This window comes from Chiloscyllium plagiosum, unplaced genomic scaffold, assembly GCF_037043375.1.
Source record: "Chiloscyllium plagiosum isolate Xiang-an unplaced genomic scaffold, Cpla_swu_hap1 HiC_scaffold_18, whole genome shotgun sequence".
NCBI classification, from domain to species: domain Eukaryota; kingdom Metazoa; phylum Chordata; class Chondrichthyes; order Orectolobiformes; family Hemiscylliidae; genus Chiloscyllium; species Chiloscyllium plagiosum.
In genome coordinates, this window is record NW_028270156.1 from 77,641,883 (window position 1) to 77,662,466 (window position 20,584).

The window sequence follows — 20,584 nt, forward strand, 5'->3', positions numbered from 1 at the left end:
TTTCACTCTTAACAGTTTAATAATGTCCTACCCACAGTAAGGTGGACAAAACTGAACACATTACTTCAAGTGCAGCCTCACCAACATCTTGTAGAATTGCAACATAACTTCTCAACTTATATAATCAATGCCGTGACTTGATGAAGACCAGTGTGCCAAAAGTCTTCTTCACTGCCCTGTCTACCTGTGACTCCACTTTCAGAGAACTGTACATCTGAACTCTAAGATCCCTCTGTTCCTTTGCACTATGTAAAGCTCTACCATTCACCATGAAATTCCCACCTTGATTTGACTTTCCAAAATGCAACCTCACACTTATCGATATTAAACTCCATTTCCCATTTCCTGGCCCACTTCCCCAACTGATCAAGGACCTGCTGCAATTTCTGATAATCTTCCTCACTGTTCATGATATCATCTATTTTAGTGTCATCTGCAAACTTACTAATCATGCCTTGTAGATTCTGATCCAAATCATTGATATGGATAACAAATAGCAGTGGGCCCAGCACCGACCCCTGAGGCACAAATCTAGTCACAGGCCTCCAGTCAAACAAGCATCCTTCCATTATTACCCTCTGCTTCCTACCATCAAGCCAATTGTGTATCCAATTTGCCAGCTCCCCCTGGATTCCACGCGATTTAACCTTCCAGAGCAGCCTACCATGCGGAACCATGTCAAAGGCATTACTGAACCCCATGCAGACTACGTCTACTGCCCTGCCCTCATCAATCTTCATGGTCACTTCACCAAAGAATTCTAATAAATTTGTGAGGCACAATCTCCCAACCACAAAGCCATGCTGACTATTCCTAATCAAACCCCGTCTTTCCAAATGCATGAACACCTTATCCCTCAGCATCTTCTCGAGTAATCGAACGGCCACAGATGTTAAGCTTACTGGTCTATAGTTCCCAGGTTTTTCTTTGTAGCACGTCTTGAATAAGGGCACAACATTTGCTACCCTCAAGTATTTCGGGACCTCATTCGTGGCTAACAATGATGCAAAAGTATCAGCCAGGGCCCCCGCAATTTCATGTCTAACCTCTTGCAGTGATGTTGGATATATTTGGTCAGGAGCAGGAAATGTATTCACTTGGATACATTCTAATACATCTAATATCTCATTTACTGTAATATGGACTGACCCCAAGAAATCACCACTAACTTCCCCAAGTTCCCAAGTCTTCATGTCTTTCTTCACAGTAAATACAGAGGAGAAATATTCATTGAGGACCATGCCCATTTCCTGCAGTTCTACACATACATGTCCACATTGGTCCTTGAGGGGTCCTATTCTCTCTTTAGTTATTCTTTTCTGGTTAATTTACATAAAGATCCTCTTTGGATTCACTCTAATCTTCTCAGCCAAGGCTATCTGGTGTCCCCTTTTCACCCTCCTGATTTCCTTCTTTAGTAAACTCCTGTATCCCCTATATACCTCGATCGATTCCCTTAATCCCAGCTGTCTGTACCTGAGCCGTGCCTCCTTTGTCCTGGTCAAAGCCTCAATATCTCTTGTCATCCAGGCTTACCTATTCCTGCTAACTTGCCCTTCACCCTCACAGGAACATATGGAACTTGGACTCTAGCTATCTCACTTTTAAAGGCCTCCCACTTGCTGGAGGTCCCTTTGCCTGCAAACAGATTTCTTCAATCAACCCCTGAAAGCTCCTGTCTAATTCCATCAAAATTTGCCTTGCTGAAATTGAGAACTTGATGATGGGGGCCAGTTTTGTCTGTCTCCATAACTATTTTAGAATTAATAGAACTATAGTCACTGGTCCCAAAGTGCTTCCCCCACTGTCAGCTCACTCACCTGTCCTGTCGTATTTCCCATGAGTAGATCAACTTTTGCCCCTTCCTGAGTAGGGCCCTCTATATACTGTTTGAGGACACTTTCTGGAATGCAATTAACAAATTCCGCCTCATCTAAGCCCTCAATGCTATGGCAGTTCCAGTCTATGTTAAGAAAATTAAAATCCCCTACTATGACAATCCTGTTGCTCCTGCAAGTCTCCCCAGTCTCCTGCATATTTATTCCTCTAATTCCCATTGACTATTTGAGGGCCTATAGGACAACCCCTATAATGTCACCATTCTCTTCTTATTTCTTAGCTCCACCCACAAAGCCTCACTGGATGATCCTTCAGTTATTTCACCTCTGATTAGCCTACTTTGTTGATTCAATTGTAACATTTAAGTGTCGTTCTTGCTCTCTCTCTTTCTCCCTCTAATTTTTTCCCTTATCTCAAGAATTGATGATCAGCAAAGTAGTCAAAGAGGTCATTGAGAGTTATGTCAAATGCTGATTTCTCACCAATAACCTGCTCATTGCTACTCAGTTTAGCTCATATGGTCTTTTGGCTTCAGGCTATTGTCCAAACATGGACAGAATAACTGAACTCAGAATGGCAGGAGAGAGTGACTGCCTTGGACATCAGGTAGCTTTTAACCAAGTGTGGCATCACGTTGTCCTAGCAAAACTAAAATCAATGGAATTTGAAGAGAAAATTCCCTCACTGGTTAGACTCATATCTAGAACAAAGGAAGATGGCTTTAGCTTTTGGTGATCTATTATTTTAGTTCCATCTCTGCATGAGTTCCGCAGGGGATTTTAGCTGTGTCAGCAATAACCTTTTCTCCATCATTAGTCAGAAATGGGCATGTTTGCTGATGGTTGGAAATCTTCAATATAAATTCACTAGTTCTCACGTCCTGGAACAACATCTGTTGCAAGTAATATCCTTGCTACACAAGTGGCAAGTGATGATCATCTCCAGCAAGAGAGAACCAAACTATCACTTTTTGACCATGAATAGCACGAGCATCATCAAATCCCTCAATGGCTAGCGTTTTGGGGTGACCATTGACTGGAAGCGGAGTTGGACTAGCCATATATATATGTGGTTGCAACAGCTGATCAGAGGGTAGGAATTCTGTGAGGAGTGACTGACTTCCTGTCTCCCCTTTACCTGTCCAACACCTACAAGGCATAAATCAGTTGTGAGATGAGATATTCTCTACCTGCTTGGATGAAGGCAGCTTCAACAACACTCAACAAATTAGTCATCATCCGGGACCGAAGTAGCCTGATTGATTGGCACTTCATCCACATCTTTCAAAATTAATTCCATCCATCTCCAATGCCAGTGCACTGCAGCAACTCACTAAATCTCCTTTGACACTGTCTTTCAAGCTGTGACATCTGAAACATTTAGAAAGACAAAAGTACCAGATGCATGAAAAACACCACCAACTATGGCCCCCTAAGGTTCTTGACTTGGAGTTATTGACTTCATTGCTGCAAGTCAAAACTCAGCCAATACCTTCTTAACAACACTGTAAGTGGTCCAATAAGGTAGCTCATCAGCACCTGCTGAAGACCAGTCAAAGATATATAATAAATGCTGGTATAGCTATTCAAATCCTGTGATGAATTTAAAAACTCAGTAATTTGCATGTTTTGTTCATTTGAAAATGATTGCTGAAAGGAGTGAAGCTAATATATATTTTATGGAATAATCTACGTTTTTTTTGTTTTGCAGAGCAATAAAATGGCCAGGCATGGTACTGTAGAAGCAGTTTTTGAACAATGCGGTACTACATACACAAAAACCCGTTTAGCAAGTGTCATCTACGCTACTTATGAGGTAAGTAGATAGAGTCATGGAGATGTACAGCACGAAACAGACCCTTCATTAAGTCATACAGCACAGAACCAGACCATTTGCCCCAACTTGTCCATGCCCACCAGGTTTCCTTAACTGAACTAGTCCCATTTGCCTGCGTTTGGCTCATATTCCTCTAAACCTTACCTATCCATGCATCTGTTCAAATTTTTAAATTGCAATTGTACTTGCCTCTCTTATTTCTGGCAGCTCATTCCAGATACACACTACACACTGTCAGATAGAATTACCCCTCAGGACTCTTTAAAATCTTTCTCCTCTCACCTTAAACTTACATAAACATAGAACTCTACTGCACAGGAACAGGCCCTTTGGCCCACGAAAATGACACCAAATAAGAGGCAACTTTTTCACGCAGAGGGTGGTACGTGTATGGAATGAGCTGCCAGGGGAAGTGGTGGAGGCTGGTACAATTGCAACATTTAAGAGGCATTTGGATGGGTATATGAATAGGAAGGGTTTGGAGGGATATGGGCCAGGTGCTGGCAGGTGGGACTAGATTGGGTTGGGATATCTGGTTGGCACGGACAGGTTGGACCGAAGGATCTGTATCTATGCTGTACATCTCTATGACTCTATGATCCCGACTGCCTGCTATTGATCTATATCTGTCCATTCCTTGCATATTCATGTGCTTATCTAAAAGTCCCTTAAATGCTGTTGTAACTGCATCCACCACCACCCTTGGCAGTGCGTTACTGATTTCTACCACCCTCTGTGTAAAAAACTTGCCCCTCACATTTCCTTTGATCTTTCCCCATAACATCAAATGCATGCCCCCTAGTATTTGACATGTCAATTCTGGGGAAAAAGATTTTGACCATCTACCCTATGCATCTCATAATTTAATAGACTTCTATTAAGTCCACAATCAGCCTTCGCAGCTGAAGAGAAAACAACCCTAGTTATTCTAGCCTTTCCTTACAGCTCATATCCTTTAATCCAGGCAGCATCCTGGTAAATCTCTTTTGCACCCTCTACAAAGTTTCTAATTCCTTCTTGTAATGTGGCAACCAGAATTGAACGTAGTGCTCTAAGTGTGGCCTAACCAAAGTCTTACAAAGCTGAAACATGACATCCTGACTCTTGTAGAGAAAGTGAGGGCTGCAGATGCTGGAGATCAGAGCTAAAAATGTGTTGCTGGAAAAGCGCAGCAGGTCAGGCAGCATCCAAGGAACAGGAGAATCGACGTTTCGGGCATAAGCCCTTCTTCCTGAATTGGGAGGTCATGTTGTGGTTGTACAGGACATTGGTTAGGCCACTGTTGGAATAGAGTGGTGCTGGAAATCCACAGAAGGTCAAGCAGCATCCGAGGAGCAGGAAAATCGACGTTTCAGGAAAAGCCCTTCATTAGAAATAGAGGCAGAAAGCCTCCAGAGTGGAGAGATAAATGGGGTGGGGTGGGGCTGGGGAGAAGGTAGCAAAGAGTACAATAGGTGAATGGGGGTGGGGAGAGGCTGAATAGGCTGGGGCTATTTTCCCTGGAGTTTCAGAGCTGAGAGGTGTCCATTCAGAGGTTGTACAGTATTGGAATTGATCCTCCTGGGACCAGATGCGGCGGAGACGAAGGAATTGGGAATATGGGATGGCGTTTTTACGGGGGCAGGGTGGGAGGAGGTGTAATCTAGGTAGCTGTGGGAGTCGGTCGGTTTATAGTAAATGTCCGTGTTGATTCGGTTACCCAAGATAGAATGGAGTGGTCTAGGAAGGGGAGGGAGGGAGGAGTCTGAGACGGTCCAGGTAAATTTGAGGTCGGGGTGGAAGGTGTTGGTAAAGTGGATGAACTGTTCAACCTCCTCGTGGGAGCACGAGGCAGCGCCGATACAGTCATCGATGTAGCGGAGGAAAAGGTGGGGGGGTGGTGCCTGTGTAGCTGCGGAAGATGGACTGTTCCACATATCCTACGAAGAGGCAGGCATAGCTGGGGCCCATGCGGGTGCCCATGGCTACTCCTTTGGTTTGGAGGAAGTGGGAGGATTGGAAAGAGAAGTTGTTCAGAGTGAGGACCAGTTCAGTCAGTCGAAGGAGGGTGTCAGTGGAAGGGTTCTGGTTGGTATGGCGGGAAAGGAACAAACGGAGGGCTTTGAGTCCTTCGTGATGGGGGATGGAGGTGTACAGGGATTGGAAGAGCATGGTGAAGATAAAGCGTTGGGGACCGGGGAAGCGAAAACCATGGAGGAGGTGGAGGGCGTGGGTGGTGTCCTGAACGTTGGTGGGGAGTTCTTGGACTAAGGGGGACAGGACCGTGTCGAGGTATGCAGAGATGAGTTCGGTGGGGCAGGAACAGGCTGAGACAATGGGTCGGCCGGGGCAGTCAGTTTTGTGGATTTTGGGCAGGAGGTAGAAACGGGCGGTGCGAGGTTGTGGGACTATGAGGTTGGAGGCGGTGGAAGAGAAATCCCCCGAGGTGATGAGGTTATGGATGGTCTGGGAGATGATGGTTTGGTGGTGGGAGGTGGGGTCATGGTCAAGGGTGCAGTAGGAGGAGGTGTCTGCAGTTGGCGTTTAGCCTCTGCGGTGTAAAGGTCGGTGCACCAAACTACTACCGCGCCTTTGTTACATGTCTCTTGCTGTAAATATCAAAAAAAATACTTTCATGTATCAGTCAGTTTGAAAGTTCCTAGGTGGCAACATTTAACTCTGCCCAGCAGTAGAGGACAGGTTTTTGCAAGGGTTTCAGTTGGTCATTCAGGACAAGCTGGGGTTATTAAGGACCAGTTCAAAAGATTACAGAGGTGGAAGTTAATCAGTTGTGAGAGATACAGAGACTGGACTCCATGCTGTTAGCATCTTCCCTGCAATACAATTAAACTACACAGTTATGTAATAAAGTCCCAACATGCTGCCAAATATTGCGTTTTCACAGCAATTTCAGTTTTTGTTTCTGATTTCCAGCAACTGCAATCTTTTGGTTTTTTGAATTTGATCTTGTATAGAAATAGCAAGTTGGCAATACTGAATTAAAGTCCATTTTAAACAACATTAAATTTCCTTTTCTTTTGACACTGAATATCCTACCCCAATCCTGTTATGCTGTTATTTAAGCATATAGTTTGATTTTGTATTTCTTTACCAAATCATGCAACGCTCTTGCCTTAAACTAATGAATACAATTGCTTGAATTTAGCTAAATATTTTTTGAATTTCACAGATGAAAATCGTTTTTTCAATGGATGGGAAAATAGAAGTAAATAATCAACAGAAAGATTTACCATTTCGGGCAGGTAAGAAGAAAAATGATTTGTCTCCCAGGGACTTTTTGCTAATATACCTTTTGAAATACAAGGCTCCATATACAATTTGCAAATCTGGGTCATTCACACATTTGTATTTTCTGTCTTTCTTATGAGCAAGCTTCTCCTCAATTCTAGTCAATCTTCTGTAAGGCACATGTCAGGACTGTGATGCAGCACATCCCAACTTGCCTGTTAGAGTGTGTAGTGATTGGAACGAGGTCAGCCAGGTAGATCTCATAGAATATTATTCCCTGGTTGGGGCTGTTAATCTGGTCCATTCAGGGAGCCCTAGCTGATATATATAAACAGGAGTATCAGGGGTTCTGCTCACTCTAGGAGCAAGCTCTGTGCTAGTTGGGTCAGTGTCTTGTACAATGTACGTGTAAGCAAAGGTTGACTTGGTGACGGGATACCGGCCTTCGTGAAATTATTTCACAGTGCAGCTCCACCAACTTACAAGAAGCTTAAAACCATCCAAGGCAAAGTATCTCATTGACTGACACCCATATACCACATCAGCATTCTCTTCCTTCAAGATTAATGCAAAGAAGCATTTGCCATCTACAAATTGCACTGTAGTAACTTACCAAGGCTTCTCTGACAACAAGGGGACATAAATTTAAGGTGAAGGGTGGAAGGTATAGGGGAGATGTCAGGGGTGGGTTCTTTACCCAGAGAGTGGTGGGGGCATGGAATGCGCTGCCCGTGGGTGTGGTAGAGTCGGAATCATTGGCGACCTTTAAGCGGCATTTGGATAGGTACATGGATGGGTACTTAATCTAGGTTAGAAGTTCGGCACAACATCGTGGGCCGAAGGGCCTGTTCTGTGCTGTATTGTTCTATGTTCTATCTTCCTAACCCATGGACACTACCACTTGCAACTTTCCCTCGTAAGTCATATGTCACCTTGACTTTGAACTATACTACTTTTGCTTCACTGTTGCTATCGCAATTTTGGAACTTGCTTCCTCAAAGGATAGTTGGTGTCCCTATATCAAAGAGCCGCCGAGGTTCATGGAGACAGCACATCACCACCTTCTCTAGAGAATTTGGCGTGGGCAATAGATGTTAACCTAGCTAGTATGTCATGATATGAACAAGAACATGAAAAATAGGAGTTGGAGTAGAAAGAATGGCCTTCCTTGAGACTGCTCCATTGCTTTTGGCTGACCTTTTGGATTACTTGCACTTCCCTATCCACTTCTGGTATTCCTTGATTGCCAGGGAGGCAAAAAAAAAACCCTCTATCTCTGATAGAGAATCCACTATTCTCTGAGGTAGAAAATTCCAAAGGTCATAATGCTTTGGTGGAAATAATAATTCTTAACTCCTTACCCTAAGACTTATGCTCTCTTTGTCTAGATTCCTCAGCCAAGAGAATAAGCTTCCCTATATTTAACCTGCCAAGCCTCTTTAGAATCTTGTATGTTTCTTAGGATCACTGCTGTTATATTCTTGCTATTGTTATTGTTAGATTAGTGCAAAACATTTCATGAGTGTACTAAAGCATATAATTCATGAACTTTATTTCAACACATCTTACTGTTCTAGCTTATATCATTGGCATAAGCATCCACCCGATTAAATGAAAGGTCAGACCTTATGATGCTGCATCACATGGAAGCTGATCCTGTGATGATGTACACCTGGGTGTAAGCCAATACAAACCCAACCACCTGATTCATGTTCTTCAAAACTCAGAGACCTTCGGTTGGGAGCATACATTCAGACTTCTATCATAGCACAAATCTCTCATCTTAGGATTCAATCCATTGATCTTTTGTTTTTCTACCTGCAATGCAAGCATATCAATCTTTGACGGAGACAAAATCGTGCAGAGTACTCAAATATGATCCCAAAATCCCTGAATAATTCCAGCAAATCTTCTTTATCCATGTATGTCAATGCTGTAAAAGCCAAAGTGTAATTTTGTCTTCCAAATTGCTTGCTGTACCTGTGTTGTATTTTTTTCTGTTCCTTGTATGAGTATATATAAGTAACTCTGAACTTCACCATTTAGAACTTTCACACCTTCTAAACCATAGTTCTGCACCTCTTTTCTTATTGCCAATGTCTCACATTTCCAAATTATATGCCAAGTGCCATTTTATGGCAATAAGACCAGAAGAAATATGTGCAGCAGTACATCATTTGGCCCATTAAGCTTGCTTTGCTATTCAGTAAGTTCATGGCTCATCTGATTGATTCATTTTCCTAATTTCTCTATATCTCATCACTCCATGGTTGATCAAAAATCTATCGAACTCAGCTCACGATGTATTTGGTGGCCTAGTCTTTACTCTTCTTTGATGAGCTGAATTTCAGACACCACAAATGATTGGAAAGAAGAAATTCCTCCTTATATCTGTGTTAAATGGGTGACAACTCCATGAGAGTATGCTTTCTTCTAGTGTCCATTCATCTAAACTCCAGTGAGTATCGGCCTCACCTGCTCAACTCTTTCATTTGAACAGTAAGTAGCACTACTGCCTCACAGGGCCATGGACCCGGGTTCGATTCCATCTCGGGCAACTGTCTGTATGGAGTTTGCACACTCTTCGTGTGTCTGCTTGGGTTTCCACAGGGTGCTTCAGTTTGCTCCAACAGTTCAAAGATGTGCAGGTTAGGTGGATTGGTCATGCTAAATTGCCCATAGTGTTCAGGGATGCCTAGGTCAGGGGTAAATATAGGGTAGGGGAATGGGTCTGGGTGGGTTACTCTTTGGACGGTCGGTGTGGACTTGTTGGGCCAGAGAGCCTGTTTCTACACTGTTATATTCACCTGTTCTACTGTTCTTCTTCTATTCTTCTTCAAATGCAGACATACTCTTCCATAAATAATAATATTAGAAATGTGTACAGTTGCATTCTCACCAATGTCCTTTTCATAACAAGACAACTTCCTTTAGTATCTCATTCCATTTGGAGTGAAAGACTACATTTAATTTCCCTGCTTTATTTTGCAGCACCGACATGCTAATGTTTTTGTGATTGTCGTCACATAACGTGTTAACATTCTTCCTGCCAAAGAATGCAATCTAATTTTTTCTCGCCTGACAGTCTGCTCGTTTTGGTCCAAGGTTAAAAGTCACACAATACCAGGTTATAGTCCAACAGGTTTATTTGGAAGCACTAGCTTTTGGAACGCTGCTCCTTTATCAGGATTCGGAGATGCCGGTGTTGGACTGGGGTGTACAAAGTTAAAAATCACACAACACCAGGTTATAGTCCAACAGGTTTAATTGGAAGCGCACTAGCTTTCGGAACGATGCTCCTTCATCAGGTCTTTGTGAAACTATCACTGTATTCTAACAGATGAAAGGCTTAACAGACAATCAATTCTTCAATGTATAATTTCAGTTACATCAGACTGCAAATTTTTGCTATAAATTCTGTGTTACGATCGAGCCCTCCACAATCACCTGATGAAGGAGCGTCGCTCCGAAAGCTAGTGTGCTTCCAATTAAACCAATATAACCTGGTGTTGTGTGATTTTTACCTTTATCAGGAGGTTGTGAAGTATAAGATCGTAAGACACAGAATTTATAGCAAAAGTTTACAGTGTGATGTGACTGAAATTATATATTGAAAAAGGCCTGGAATGTTTGTTAAATCTCTCATCTTTTAAAATGAACATGTGGTTTCAGTTCTTTCATATGTAAGTCGCAGAAATTTTTAAAAGTTACATTTTCAAGTGAACTTTAGCAATTGGTGTCATGTTGGCCCAGATAATGCATTTGAGTTGTGATGTGCCCTGTGTGAGACTGTGCCATAATGGTCAGACTAATTCTAATCTAAAAAAGCGGATTTTAGATTAGAACAGCTATAAATTCTGTGTCTTATGTACTTATACTCCACAACCACCTGATGAAGGAGCAGCGCTCCGAAAGTTAGTGCTTCCAAATAAACCTGTTGGACTATAACGTGTGTTGTGTGATTTTTAGCTTTGTACACCCCAGTCCAATACCGGCATTGCCAAATCAGTTTTGGTCCACTTACTTACATGTATTCTGTTAGGGATTCTTCTATATTTGCATCAGTCGCAAATTTAGCTACTAAAAACATTATCCCTTTAACATAGTCATTAATATAGATCATTAATAATGAGTCCCCTGCAGTGATCCCTCTGGCACTTCATTGGTTTGTTTGCAAACTTGAAACTGAGCCACTTATCACAATCTTGTTTCCTGTTTGTTAGATAATTGTCTACCTATGCTAATACGTCACCTCCACCGTGAGTTTGTGTCTTGTGCAGGAATCTTTTACATTCAGTTTATCAAATGCCTTTTTGAAATCGAAGTACATTACATCTATTGGTTCTTGTTTATCCACTGAAAGGGTTGAATAAGAGTTAAGCAGTTTCAGTTAGAAGTGATTTGGTTAAAAAGTCAGAACTGAAATATCAAGATGTACAGAAAGAGCATAAGGATTGTGGATAGCTAGGTCACACAGTCTTCGATAAGGAAGACCCTGGGTAAGTACATACATTGCCTGTTATATGTTTGTAAGAAAGAGCATACAACCAACAAGACACCTGATCAACATATGGTACTTGACCTGTTGTGTATAAAAGCTAGAAATCTGTGATGCATTCCACAGATTAGTTTTGACTTATAAGGCTGACTCTCATTGGGTTCACTTGAATAAACAATCATAATTTGTATCCGAGTTTCCTGTAGTTTGTTAAGTGGATACTGTGTCATTAAACTTGACAAACTACCAGAACACTTAGGCACAACTTACCATCAAATATCAGTTAAATCTTAGAAAAAACAGACTCATCAAATTTCAGGTCATACTTGAACTGTGGTTCAGGAACCCTATAGGCATATTTATTACTTACATACCTATTTTGATATTTTTAGGCAATGTCAAAATCTACAGACGCTCTTCCAATTACATTCAAATGAATACCAACTTTGGCCTGGACATACTTGTAAAGGTTATTGAAGTTTTCCAGGTGTATATCACAGTTGGAGTGATGTTTTATGGCAGTACCAGTGGTAAGCATTTAAGCATGTAATTTAATATATTAATGAATGTAATAGGAGATGTTACAAAGTGTGGGAATGGTGATTTTCTTTCTCTAACAGCAGTGTTTATTCAATACTATGATATTGGATTGAAATTTTTTTTGCTATATTTTTACTTATCTTCTTTATAAAATTTTGATTTATTCTTAATTAAGGAATAGTATCAAATTTCTGCCAGAGATTAAAGTATAATTAATCGAAAGTTTGCTTGTGCAATACAGTAGCTAGTAAATCTTTTCAACTCTGGCAGAAATTTGCTTCATGTAAAGGCATGATGGTGAAATCATACTCTGATATTGATTTACAAATAGATCTGTATGAAATGTCCTTATTTTTTCTTGAAATATAGTGTATCAGCTTTAAGTTAATTAATACCTCTATTGAAGTAACAGACAAAGCAAGACCATACTGACTTGTATTAGATGACTCCATGACAATGCTTCAAAGAGATGACTCATTAACAGGCCAAAATTCCCTGTTTTGGAATTGAGGATTAATTCAAATCACAAACTTCTGGAGCTTACTTGTCTACTTTTAGCACTGTTTGTGGATAACGTTTAAATGCAGAATGACATTATTTCATGATCTATGTAAAAATGGGCAGATGTTCACAGGGTTAGAAATACAAAGATTGAATTAGAAACAGAAAATAGGAGCCGGAATAAGTTGTGGCAAAGGAACAGAGTAATGATATGGGTAAAGACAACCAAAGTGAGACAAGCGAAAACAGCAAGTTTAACATAAATGGTTTGTCAGGTGATTGCAGGGAATAAAAGTTAAAACACCAAAATTACTAGTTTTTTTTATCAGAATGTACAAAGTATCTGCAATAAGGTAGATGAACACCGGTGGCATAGATAGAGATAAATGGTTTATGTTAATTATCATTAGAGAGGTGTGCTAGCTTAGTGTTTAAGGCTGGAAAATAAATATTTCAGGGTGCACAATATTTCAGAATGACAGACAGAATGGCAAAGTAGCAGTAAAGCATGACATATTACATTTGTGGGGAAGGACTATTATAAATAATTATAAAAGGACTATTACTGTAAAAAAAACAGTAGTTGGAATTAGCATTAGTCTCTTAGCAGCAGAGACTTCCTATCACAGGGAGTGAGGAAATCTTTTGTGTCTGTTTTCACTGTAGAAGACAATGGTTGCATACCAAAAATAGAAGCTCATCTAAGGGTTGTGGAGGAATTCAGAAATTAGGATAATTTATGTGGAAAAAGTATTGGACAAACTCAAGGGACTAAAATCGGACAGAATCCCTTGGGCCTAATGATCTACATCCATGGGTTCAAAAAGAGATAGTTGCAGAGTTCATGAATGTGCTAGCTATGATTTTTTTCTAAATTCCTGAGATTCAAGAATGGTCCCATCAGATTAAGAGTTGGTAAATATAAAGCAACTTGTCAGAGCATTTTTCCCTTGACAGGGAATGAAGACTCAGGAGACAGGCAGAACTCGAGCAAGTGAAAGTTTATTCATGCAGAAACCAGTTAAAGTAGGAATAAAGCTAAAGGATCTTCCCTGAATCTGACTTCAACATGAGAAAGCAATTTTTCCCTTAATCCCTCAGATCGGAAGATAGATCAATGACACACTCACTCTCGTACAGTAAAACGTTGTATCTTTATACATTTCTGTATTACAGCAATTACATACAATGTGACTACTACCCTTCCTTCCTAATACATACACCCAATCCAGTAAAACGTCTTACCAGTGATGGGCACCTGCTTCGCCAGCCTCGGCTTCCTATTACTTCATGGTGTCTACCAGCCATTTTCATCTCTAGTCCTTGGTATCTTTCTCTGTATCCTATTTATTCACTTATCCAAAGTCACTGGCTGTATACCTTTAGATCTGTTTCAGGCTAGCTTATCTTGTACGCACAGCTTGAATTCTGTTATTCACTGTATTCTATTTAATTGTAACTAATTGCTATAACGTTTGTAATAGTGATCTCTTCTGAAGTTAGTTAAGGTTAGATATAGCTACTCCTACTCTTAGTACTCTGTAATTAATGGCTGTGAACAATCTATTTTGTCCAGGGTGAATGAGCGTACTTCCTCAAGCTAATTAACTTTCACACATAAGCATAAATGTTTTGGTTATATGCATCTATATTTATGTTGAAGAGTAATTAAGAAATAACTACTTGCTATGAAATGGATAACTTTTGTTCGGATAGCTAGTTAGGGAGTTTAGAATGCTATTATCTTGTCACTGGTGTTTTATTCACTTAGTGGCATAATCCCACTTTCACTAGTGAGCTGAGAATATTTGCTTGTTTGTCTCAGAAGACATATTTTTGTCATATCTGTCTATGATGGTTGCTGCTCAAGACCCTTTTATTGGCTTTGGACTAGGTTTGTTTGAAGGTACCATTATTTTCTTTTACATAAAAGCTGGGACAGACTGTTAGTCTTCTTTCAGCCATCTTGTGTTTTAATGTTATGCCAGGCTATTGTTTTTGTTGAAAATGTGTTGCTGGAAAAGCACAGCAGGTCAGGCAGCATCCAAGGAGCAGGAGAATCGATGTTTCGGGCATGAACCCTTCTTCAGGAATGAGGAAAGTGTGCCAAGCAGGCTAAGATAAAAGGTAGGGAGGAGGGACTTGATGGAGAGGTGTTGGAAATGCGATACGTGGAAGGAGGTTAAGGTGAGGGTGATAGGCTGGAGTGGGTGTGGGGGCAGAGAGGTCAGGAAGAAGATTGCAGGTTAGGAAGATGGTGCTGAGTTCGAGGGTTGGGACTGAGATAAGGTGAGGGGAGGGAAAATGAGGAAACTGGAGAAGTCTGAGTTCATCCCTTGTGGTTGGAGGGTTCTTAGGCGGAAGATGAGGCGCTCTTCCTCGTGTTGCTATGGTCTGGCGATGGAGGAGTCCAAGGACCTGCATGTCCTTGGTGGAGTGGGAGGGGGAGTTGAAGTGTTGAGCCACGGGGTGGTTTGGTTGGTTGGTTGGTGCGGGTGTCCCAGAGTTGTTCTCTGAAACGTTCAGCAAGTAGGCGGCCTGTCTCCCCACATCGGGTGCAGCGGATGCAGTAAATGATGTGTGTGGAGGTGCAGGTGAATTTGTGGCGGATATGGAAAGATCCCTTGGGGCCTTGGAGGGAAGTAAGGGGGGAGATGTGGGCGCAAGTTTTGCATTTCTTGCAGTTGCAGGGGAAGGTGCCGGAAGTGGAAGTTGGGTTGGTGGTGGGGTGTAGACCTGATGAGGGAGTCACGGAGGGAGTGGTCTTTTCGGAACGCTGATAGGGCAGGGGAGGGAAATATATCCCTGATGGTGGGGTCCGTTTGGAGGTGGTGGAAATGACGACGGATGATACGATGTATATGGAGGTTGGTGGGGTCGTAGGTGAGGACCAGTGGGGTTCTGTCCTGGTGGCGATTGGAGAGGTGGGGCTCAAGGGCGGAGGAGCGGGAAGTGGAGGAGATGCGGTGGAGAGCATCATCGACCACGTCTGGGGGGGAATTGCGGTCTTTGAAGAAAGGCCATCTGGGTTGTTCGGTATTGGAACTGGTCCTCCTGGGAGCAGATGCGGCGGAGACGAAGGAATTGGGAATATGGGATGACGTTTTTACAGGGGGCAGGGTGGGAGGAGGTGTAGTCTAGGTAGCTGTGGGAGTCGGTCGGTTTATAGTAAATGTCCGTGTTGATTCGGCCGCCCGAGATAGAAATGGAGTGGTCTAGGAAGGGGAGGGAGGAGTCTGAGACAGTCCAGGTAAATTTGAGGTTGGGGTGGAAGGTAGTAAAGTGGATGAACTGTTCAACCTCCTCGTGGGAGCACGAGGCAGCGCCAATACAGTCATCGATGTAGCGGAGGAAAAGGTGGGGGGTGGTGCCAGTGTAGCTGTTTTTGTTGGCCATTTTGGCCATGTTGGCAGACATGGGCCAGTTTGTTATAAGCAGGTACAGGTCACCCTTGCAAGGATGGAGGACTGTAACATCGATCTTTGGAGAAATATTGGAATCTATTATTAAGGGAGTCTTAACAATTCAATTTCAAGTTGGCAGATTATGACTAGTGGCATGCTGAAAGGAACTTGTTATTTATATTAATCACTTAGGTACAGAGACAAAGTCATGTATCTAAGTTTTCTGAGGATACAAAGCTAGGTGGAAAGCTAAGTTTTGCAAAGAACACAGACTGCAAATAATGCAATAACAAACAAAAATGCTAGAGGAAGTCTGCAAATCGGGCAGCATTTGTGGAGAAAGAGACAAAATTAACATTTCAAATATAATGAGACTCTTTGGGAACTGAACGGGGATGAAAAATTATAGTTTTTATAGATTTTATGCTGCCAGTAAAGGGATGGAGGAGTGCATGGTACAGATGGTGAGGTACCTAGAGCACAAAAGTCAGAACAAGTGCTAATTGTAGTAAGAGAATATAGGTGCAAGATGTATGCAAAATAGGTTTTAATGGTAAACGTGAATAGTAGAGAACAAGTCAGCCTTGTGGGCGAGCTGGTGGATGGAAAGCAAAAGGAAACAGCGAGGACAGAGTATGTGCTCTGAAATTGTTATACTGAATATTGAGTGCTGAAGACTTAACGTGCTTAATCTGAAAATGAGGTGCTATTCCTCCAGTTTCTGTTGAGTTTCACTGAAGCACTGCAGCAGGCCTCGATCAGAAATGTTATCATGACAATAGGATGGTTTTTTTTGAAATTGCAAGCAATGTAAAGACAGAGTGCAGGTGTTCCGCAATGTGGTCACCCACTCTACATTTTGTCTTGACCATATTGTGAGCAGCAAATACTGTAGACTCAATGGAACAAATAAACCTATACTTCATCTAGAATTGTTTGAGGACTTAGACAGTATGGAGTAAAAGGGCAAGTGTTACATTTTCTGTGATTGCAACAGAGGGGTGAGAAAATGTATGGAATGATCAAGGAGTGGACCTGGGTTTCACATAGGGAGCGGCCCCTGTGAAATGTTAACAAAGATGGCAGGGAGAAGATGTATTTGATGGTGACATCCTGCTGACGAAATAGCAGAAGATGATCCTTGAATGCTGAGGTTGGTGGGTGGGAAATGAAGATAGTGGAAGCTTTTTCATTGTTCCAGGAGAGAGGTGAAGGGTTGATGGTAGAACTGGAGGAAATGGCTGGGATACAGCTGAGGGTCCAATCAACCTCAGAGTGGACAATCCTCTGTTGAGGAGGGAGGAGGACATGTCAGAAACCCCCTTTGAAAGGTGATATAGTCAGAACCAATGTAATAGAGTTAGAGAATCTGGGAGAATGAAATGGAATTCCTACAGCAAGTATGATGTAAGATTTTTTTTAATCCATGATATGTGGGTGCCACTGGTTGGGCCAGCATCTGTTGTGCATGACTAGTTGCCTTTGAGAAGGTGGTAGTGAGCTGCTGTCTTGAACCACTGCAGCCATTGTTATTAAGGTAACAATGTGATTGCATGGATTTGTAATGGATATTAGTGTATAGTGTTTCTCCATTTTCCAGCATCTGAAGGACTCAAAACATTCACTTTTCTCTCCATAGATGTGTTTCTCTCTCCACAGATGTCACCAGACCTATTGAGTTTCTCCAGCATTTTCTGTCTTGCAGTATCCCCAATTCTTTGCTTTTATTGTTTCAAAGAGATAGAGACTGATTAAATGAGTGGACAATAAAATGGCAGATAAGAGAATAATGTGGAATAAGAAGTTAGTCGCTTTGGTCAGAAAAATAGAAAAGAAAAATTTCTTTAAGAGGTAAAACTTGTGTAAAACATGTGAATGTTGGTATTGAAAGTGACTTCATACAAGGAATTCAGAAAGTTAGCATGCAGGTACAGCAAGGAATTAGAAAGGCAAATGACAAGTTGACCTTATTGCATGGGGTTTGGTGTAAAGGAATAAAGTTCTGCATGGCTTTGGTAAGGTCATATCAGAAATACATTGTGCAGTTTTCGACACCATACTTAAGGGAGGACATATATGCACTGTATGCGATAGAAGACTCAAAGTTTCCACAATTTTGAACAAACAACATTAACATGAGGGCATAGTCTGTGGATAAGATACTGATCATTTAGGACTGAAAATGAGGAAAAATTTCTTCACTCAATGGGTTGTGAATCTTTGGAATTCTGAAGGTTGTGGATGCTCTGTTGTTGAATATGTTTAATTCTGCAGTAAACCAACTTGGTCTCTCAGGAATTGAGGGATATAATAGTATTGATGCCCAAGGACACCCATGATCATATCGAATAGCATAGCAGGCTTGATAGGTGCATGGTCTACTCTTCCTGTATCTTGTGTTGTTATGTTCTTGATTTGTTCAGCTCAGTCATTAGTTGTAGTATTGAGACACTTGATAATGATTGAAGTCCCTAACCTAGAATATATCCTCAATGCTTCTTTGAATTTTCAGAAATTGCAGGAATTATTGGAAAAGACTTTGAAGCAGTTCAGCTACTTTGTATGCAAATGATTGTTTGCAAAAGCTATTTTTGAATGACCGTCCTTCAGGCTGGGCATTGCCATTCATCTGCTTCACATATTTTCTTGCAGGGCTATGTGGTAATTTCAATGGAGATTCAACAGATGATTTTAAGAGCAGTATGGAAATAACAGAAGGTAGTCCGGTTAATTTTGTGAATTCCTGGAGAGTCACAGCACATTGTGGAGTTGCTCATGATGAGGATTCTGATCCTTGCTCATTAAGTCAAGTAAACGGTGAGTCTAAATAGAGTGCACTCTATTAAAATGACTGTTTATATTCAGTTTTAAAAAGTATGTATCTTGTATCTTTCTGACCATCAAATGTAGTAACAATAGTTTGGTTCACTTTTATACTGTGTTTTTTAATTAGTTATTGGGTTGTGAGTATCGGTAGTAAAGTCAACATGTAAAGATCATCCCTCATTACCTTTGAACTGAATAACCAATTAAGCCATTTCAGACAGCAGTTAGAAGTCAACCACTTTGCTACGGATCTAGAGTCACATGTGAGCCATGCCAGGACTTGATAAAGTCTGCAAGAATTCCAAGTCCAATATTAAAGTTTTAGTAGGTTTTTATAACGATCCAGCAGTTCGATGGCAATTATTAAAGAGATTAACATTTAAGATTAATGATTCTTCTCATTTACTGATCAGATATAAGCATTCCTCAGCTATTGTACGGAATTTGAATTCATACCTCCAGAATATTCATTTTCTGGATTACTAGTCCAGTAACATAACTGATATTTATAGACCCGATTTGATATTTCTGAGAAATTTGGATTATCTTTTCTATTTCCGAAGATCTAAGGTGGTTTAATATGCAAATAAGAGCAGAACTGGATCAGTTTATGTTCTTATTGAATGGTCGAGTAGGCCACCTCCTGGTTCTTGATCGTACATTCCTGTACTACTGAGGTGTCTTCAGGCCTGATGCTATTTTCTGGGTGGTGTCAGATTCATCAGTGGGAAACAAAGTGAGAATAAGATTTTAAATCAAGCCCTATTATAGAAGTAAGCAGATAATTCATCCTGTGGCTTATGTGCAATTGTGAGGGAGGACAGCATTAAAAAAGCCATTTTGATTGATACTTTATATGTTGAGTAGAGCCTTTAGAGAGGAGGTGCAGCAGCTAACAGATTGGGTGCAGAGCCAACAATCTGTCTCTGAACATGGGCAAGATGATAGAGATGGCTGTTGTCTTCAGGAGGGCATGAGAGAAATCTGGACATTGATGGATCACCCGTGGAGATCATGAAGAGCATCAAATTTCTTGGCGTACACCTGGCAGAGAATCTCACCTGGACCCTCAACATCAACTCCATAGCCAAGAAAGCCCAGCAGCATCTCTACTTTCTGCGTAGGTTGAGGAAAATCCACTTCCCTCATCTTCACCACATTCTACAGAGGGTTCATTGAGAGTACCCTGAGCTGTTGCATCACTGCCTGGTTTGGGAATTGTGCCATCTCGGATCGTAAGGCCCTACAAAGGATAGTGAGGACAGTTGAAGGATCATCATGGTCTCTCTTCCCTCCATTACAGGCATTTACAGCACATGCTGTACCCAAAGGCTAAGAGCATCATGGAAGACCCACACATCTCTCACTCAAACTCTTCTCCCTCCTGCCATATGGAAGATACTGAAGCATACAGTCTCTCATGGCCAGACTGTGCAATAGTTTCTTCCCCCAAGCCATCAGGCTCCCTAACACAGTATTATTGGACTCTTTCCCATCTGAAATTCTTTAATATTGCTGCTAGAAAAATGTCTATTAGTCATCATTCTTCTGTTACACTTTAACTTGCATGTTTTACATTTTTTATGCACTTTATGCTGTGTATGATTGTGTAGCTTGTGCTGTCAATGTAGCACCCTTGGTACTGGAGGAACACTGTCTCATTTCTATCTGTATCAGTTGTATGTGGTAGAAATGACAAATAAAAGGTACTCAACTCTACTCTAGTTACCTGACTCACCAGAAAGTGGTGGACCATGCAAGTGATTTGGTGCATAGCTAATCATTTTGGGCTGCATAGGAAAAGTCAGGAAGGCTAGTGGTAGACAGTACTGAAGGCTTTAAGGGGCTGTGAAATTATCCGAGCTTGTTGAATTGTGTATATTAGGGCCTGATTAATCTATGGGCTCAGGAC

The 20,584-nt window shown here is 41.4% G+C and overlaps 1 protein-coding gene across 1 annotated transcript in view; it reads left to right on the plus strand.

Moving 5' to 3' along the window:
* Window positions 1-20,584, plus strand: part of LOC122558127 (mucin-6-like) — a 103,841-nt gene that overhangs the window by 70,664 nt on the left and 12,593 nt on the right. Inside the window, exons 7-10 of the mRNA XM_087996206.1 lie at window positions 3,550-3,654; window positions 6,845-6,917; window positions 11,794-11,931; window positions 18,499-18,663. Of these exons, the coding sequence (XP_087852332.1) occupies window positions 3,550-3,654; window positions 6,845-6,917; window positions 11,794-11,931; window positions 18,499-18,663 (481 nt within the window). The remainder of the gene's footprint in view (window positions 1-3,549; window positions 3,655-6,844; window positions 6,918-11,793; window positions 11,932-18,498; window positions 18,664-20,584) is intronic.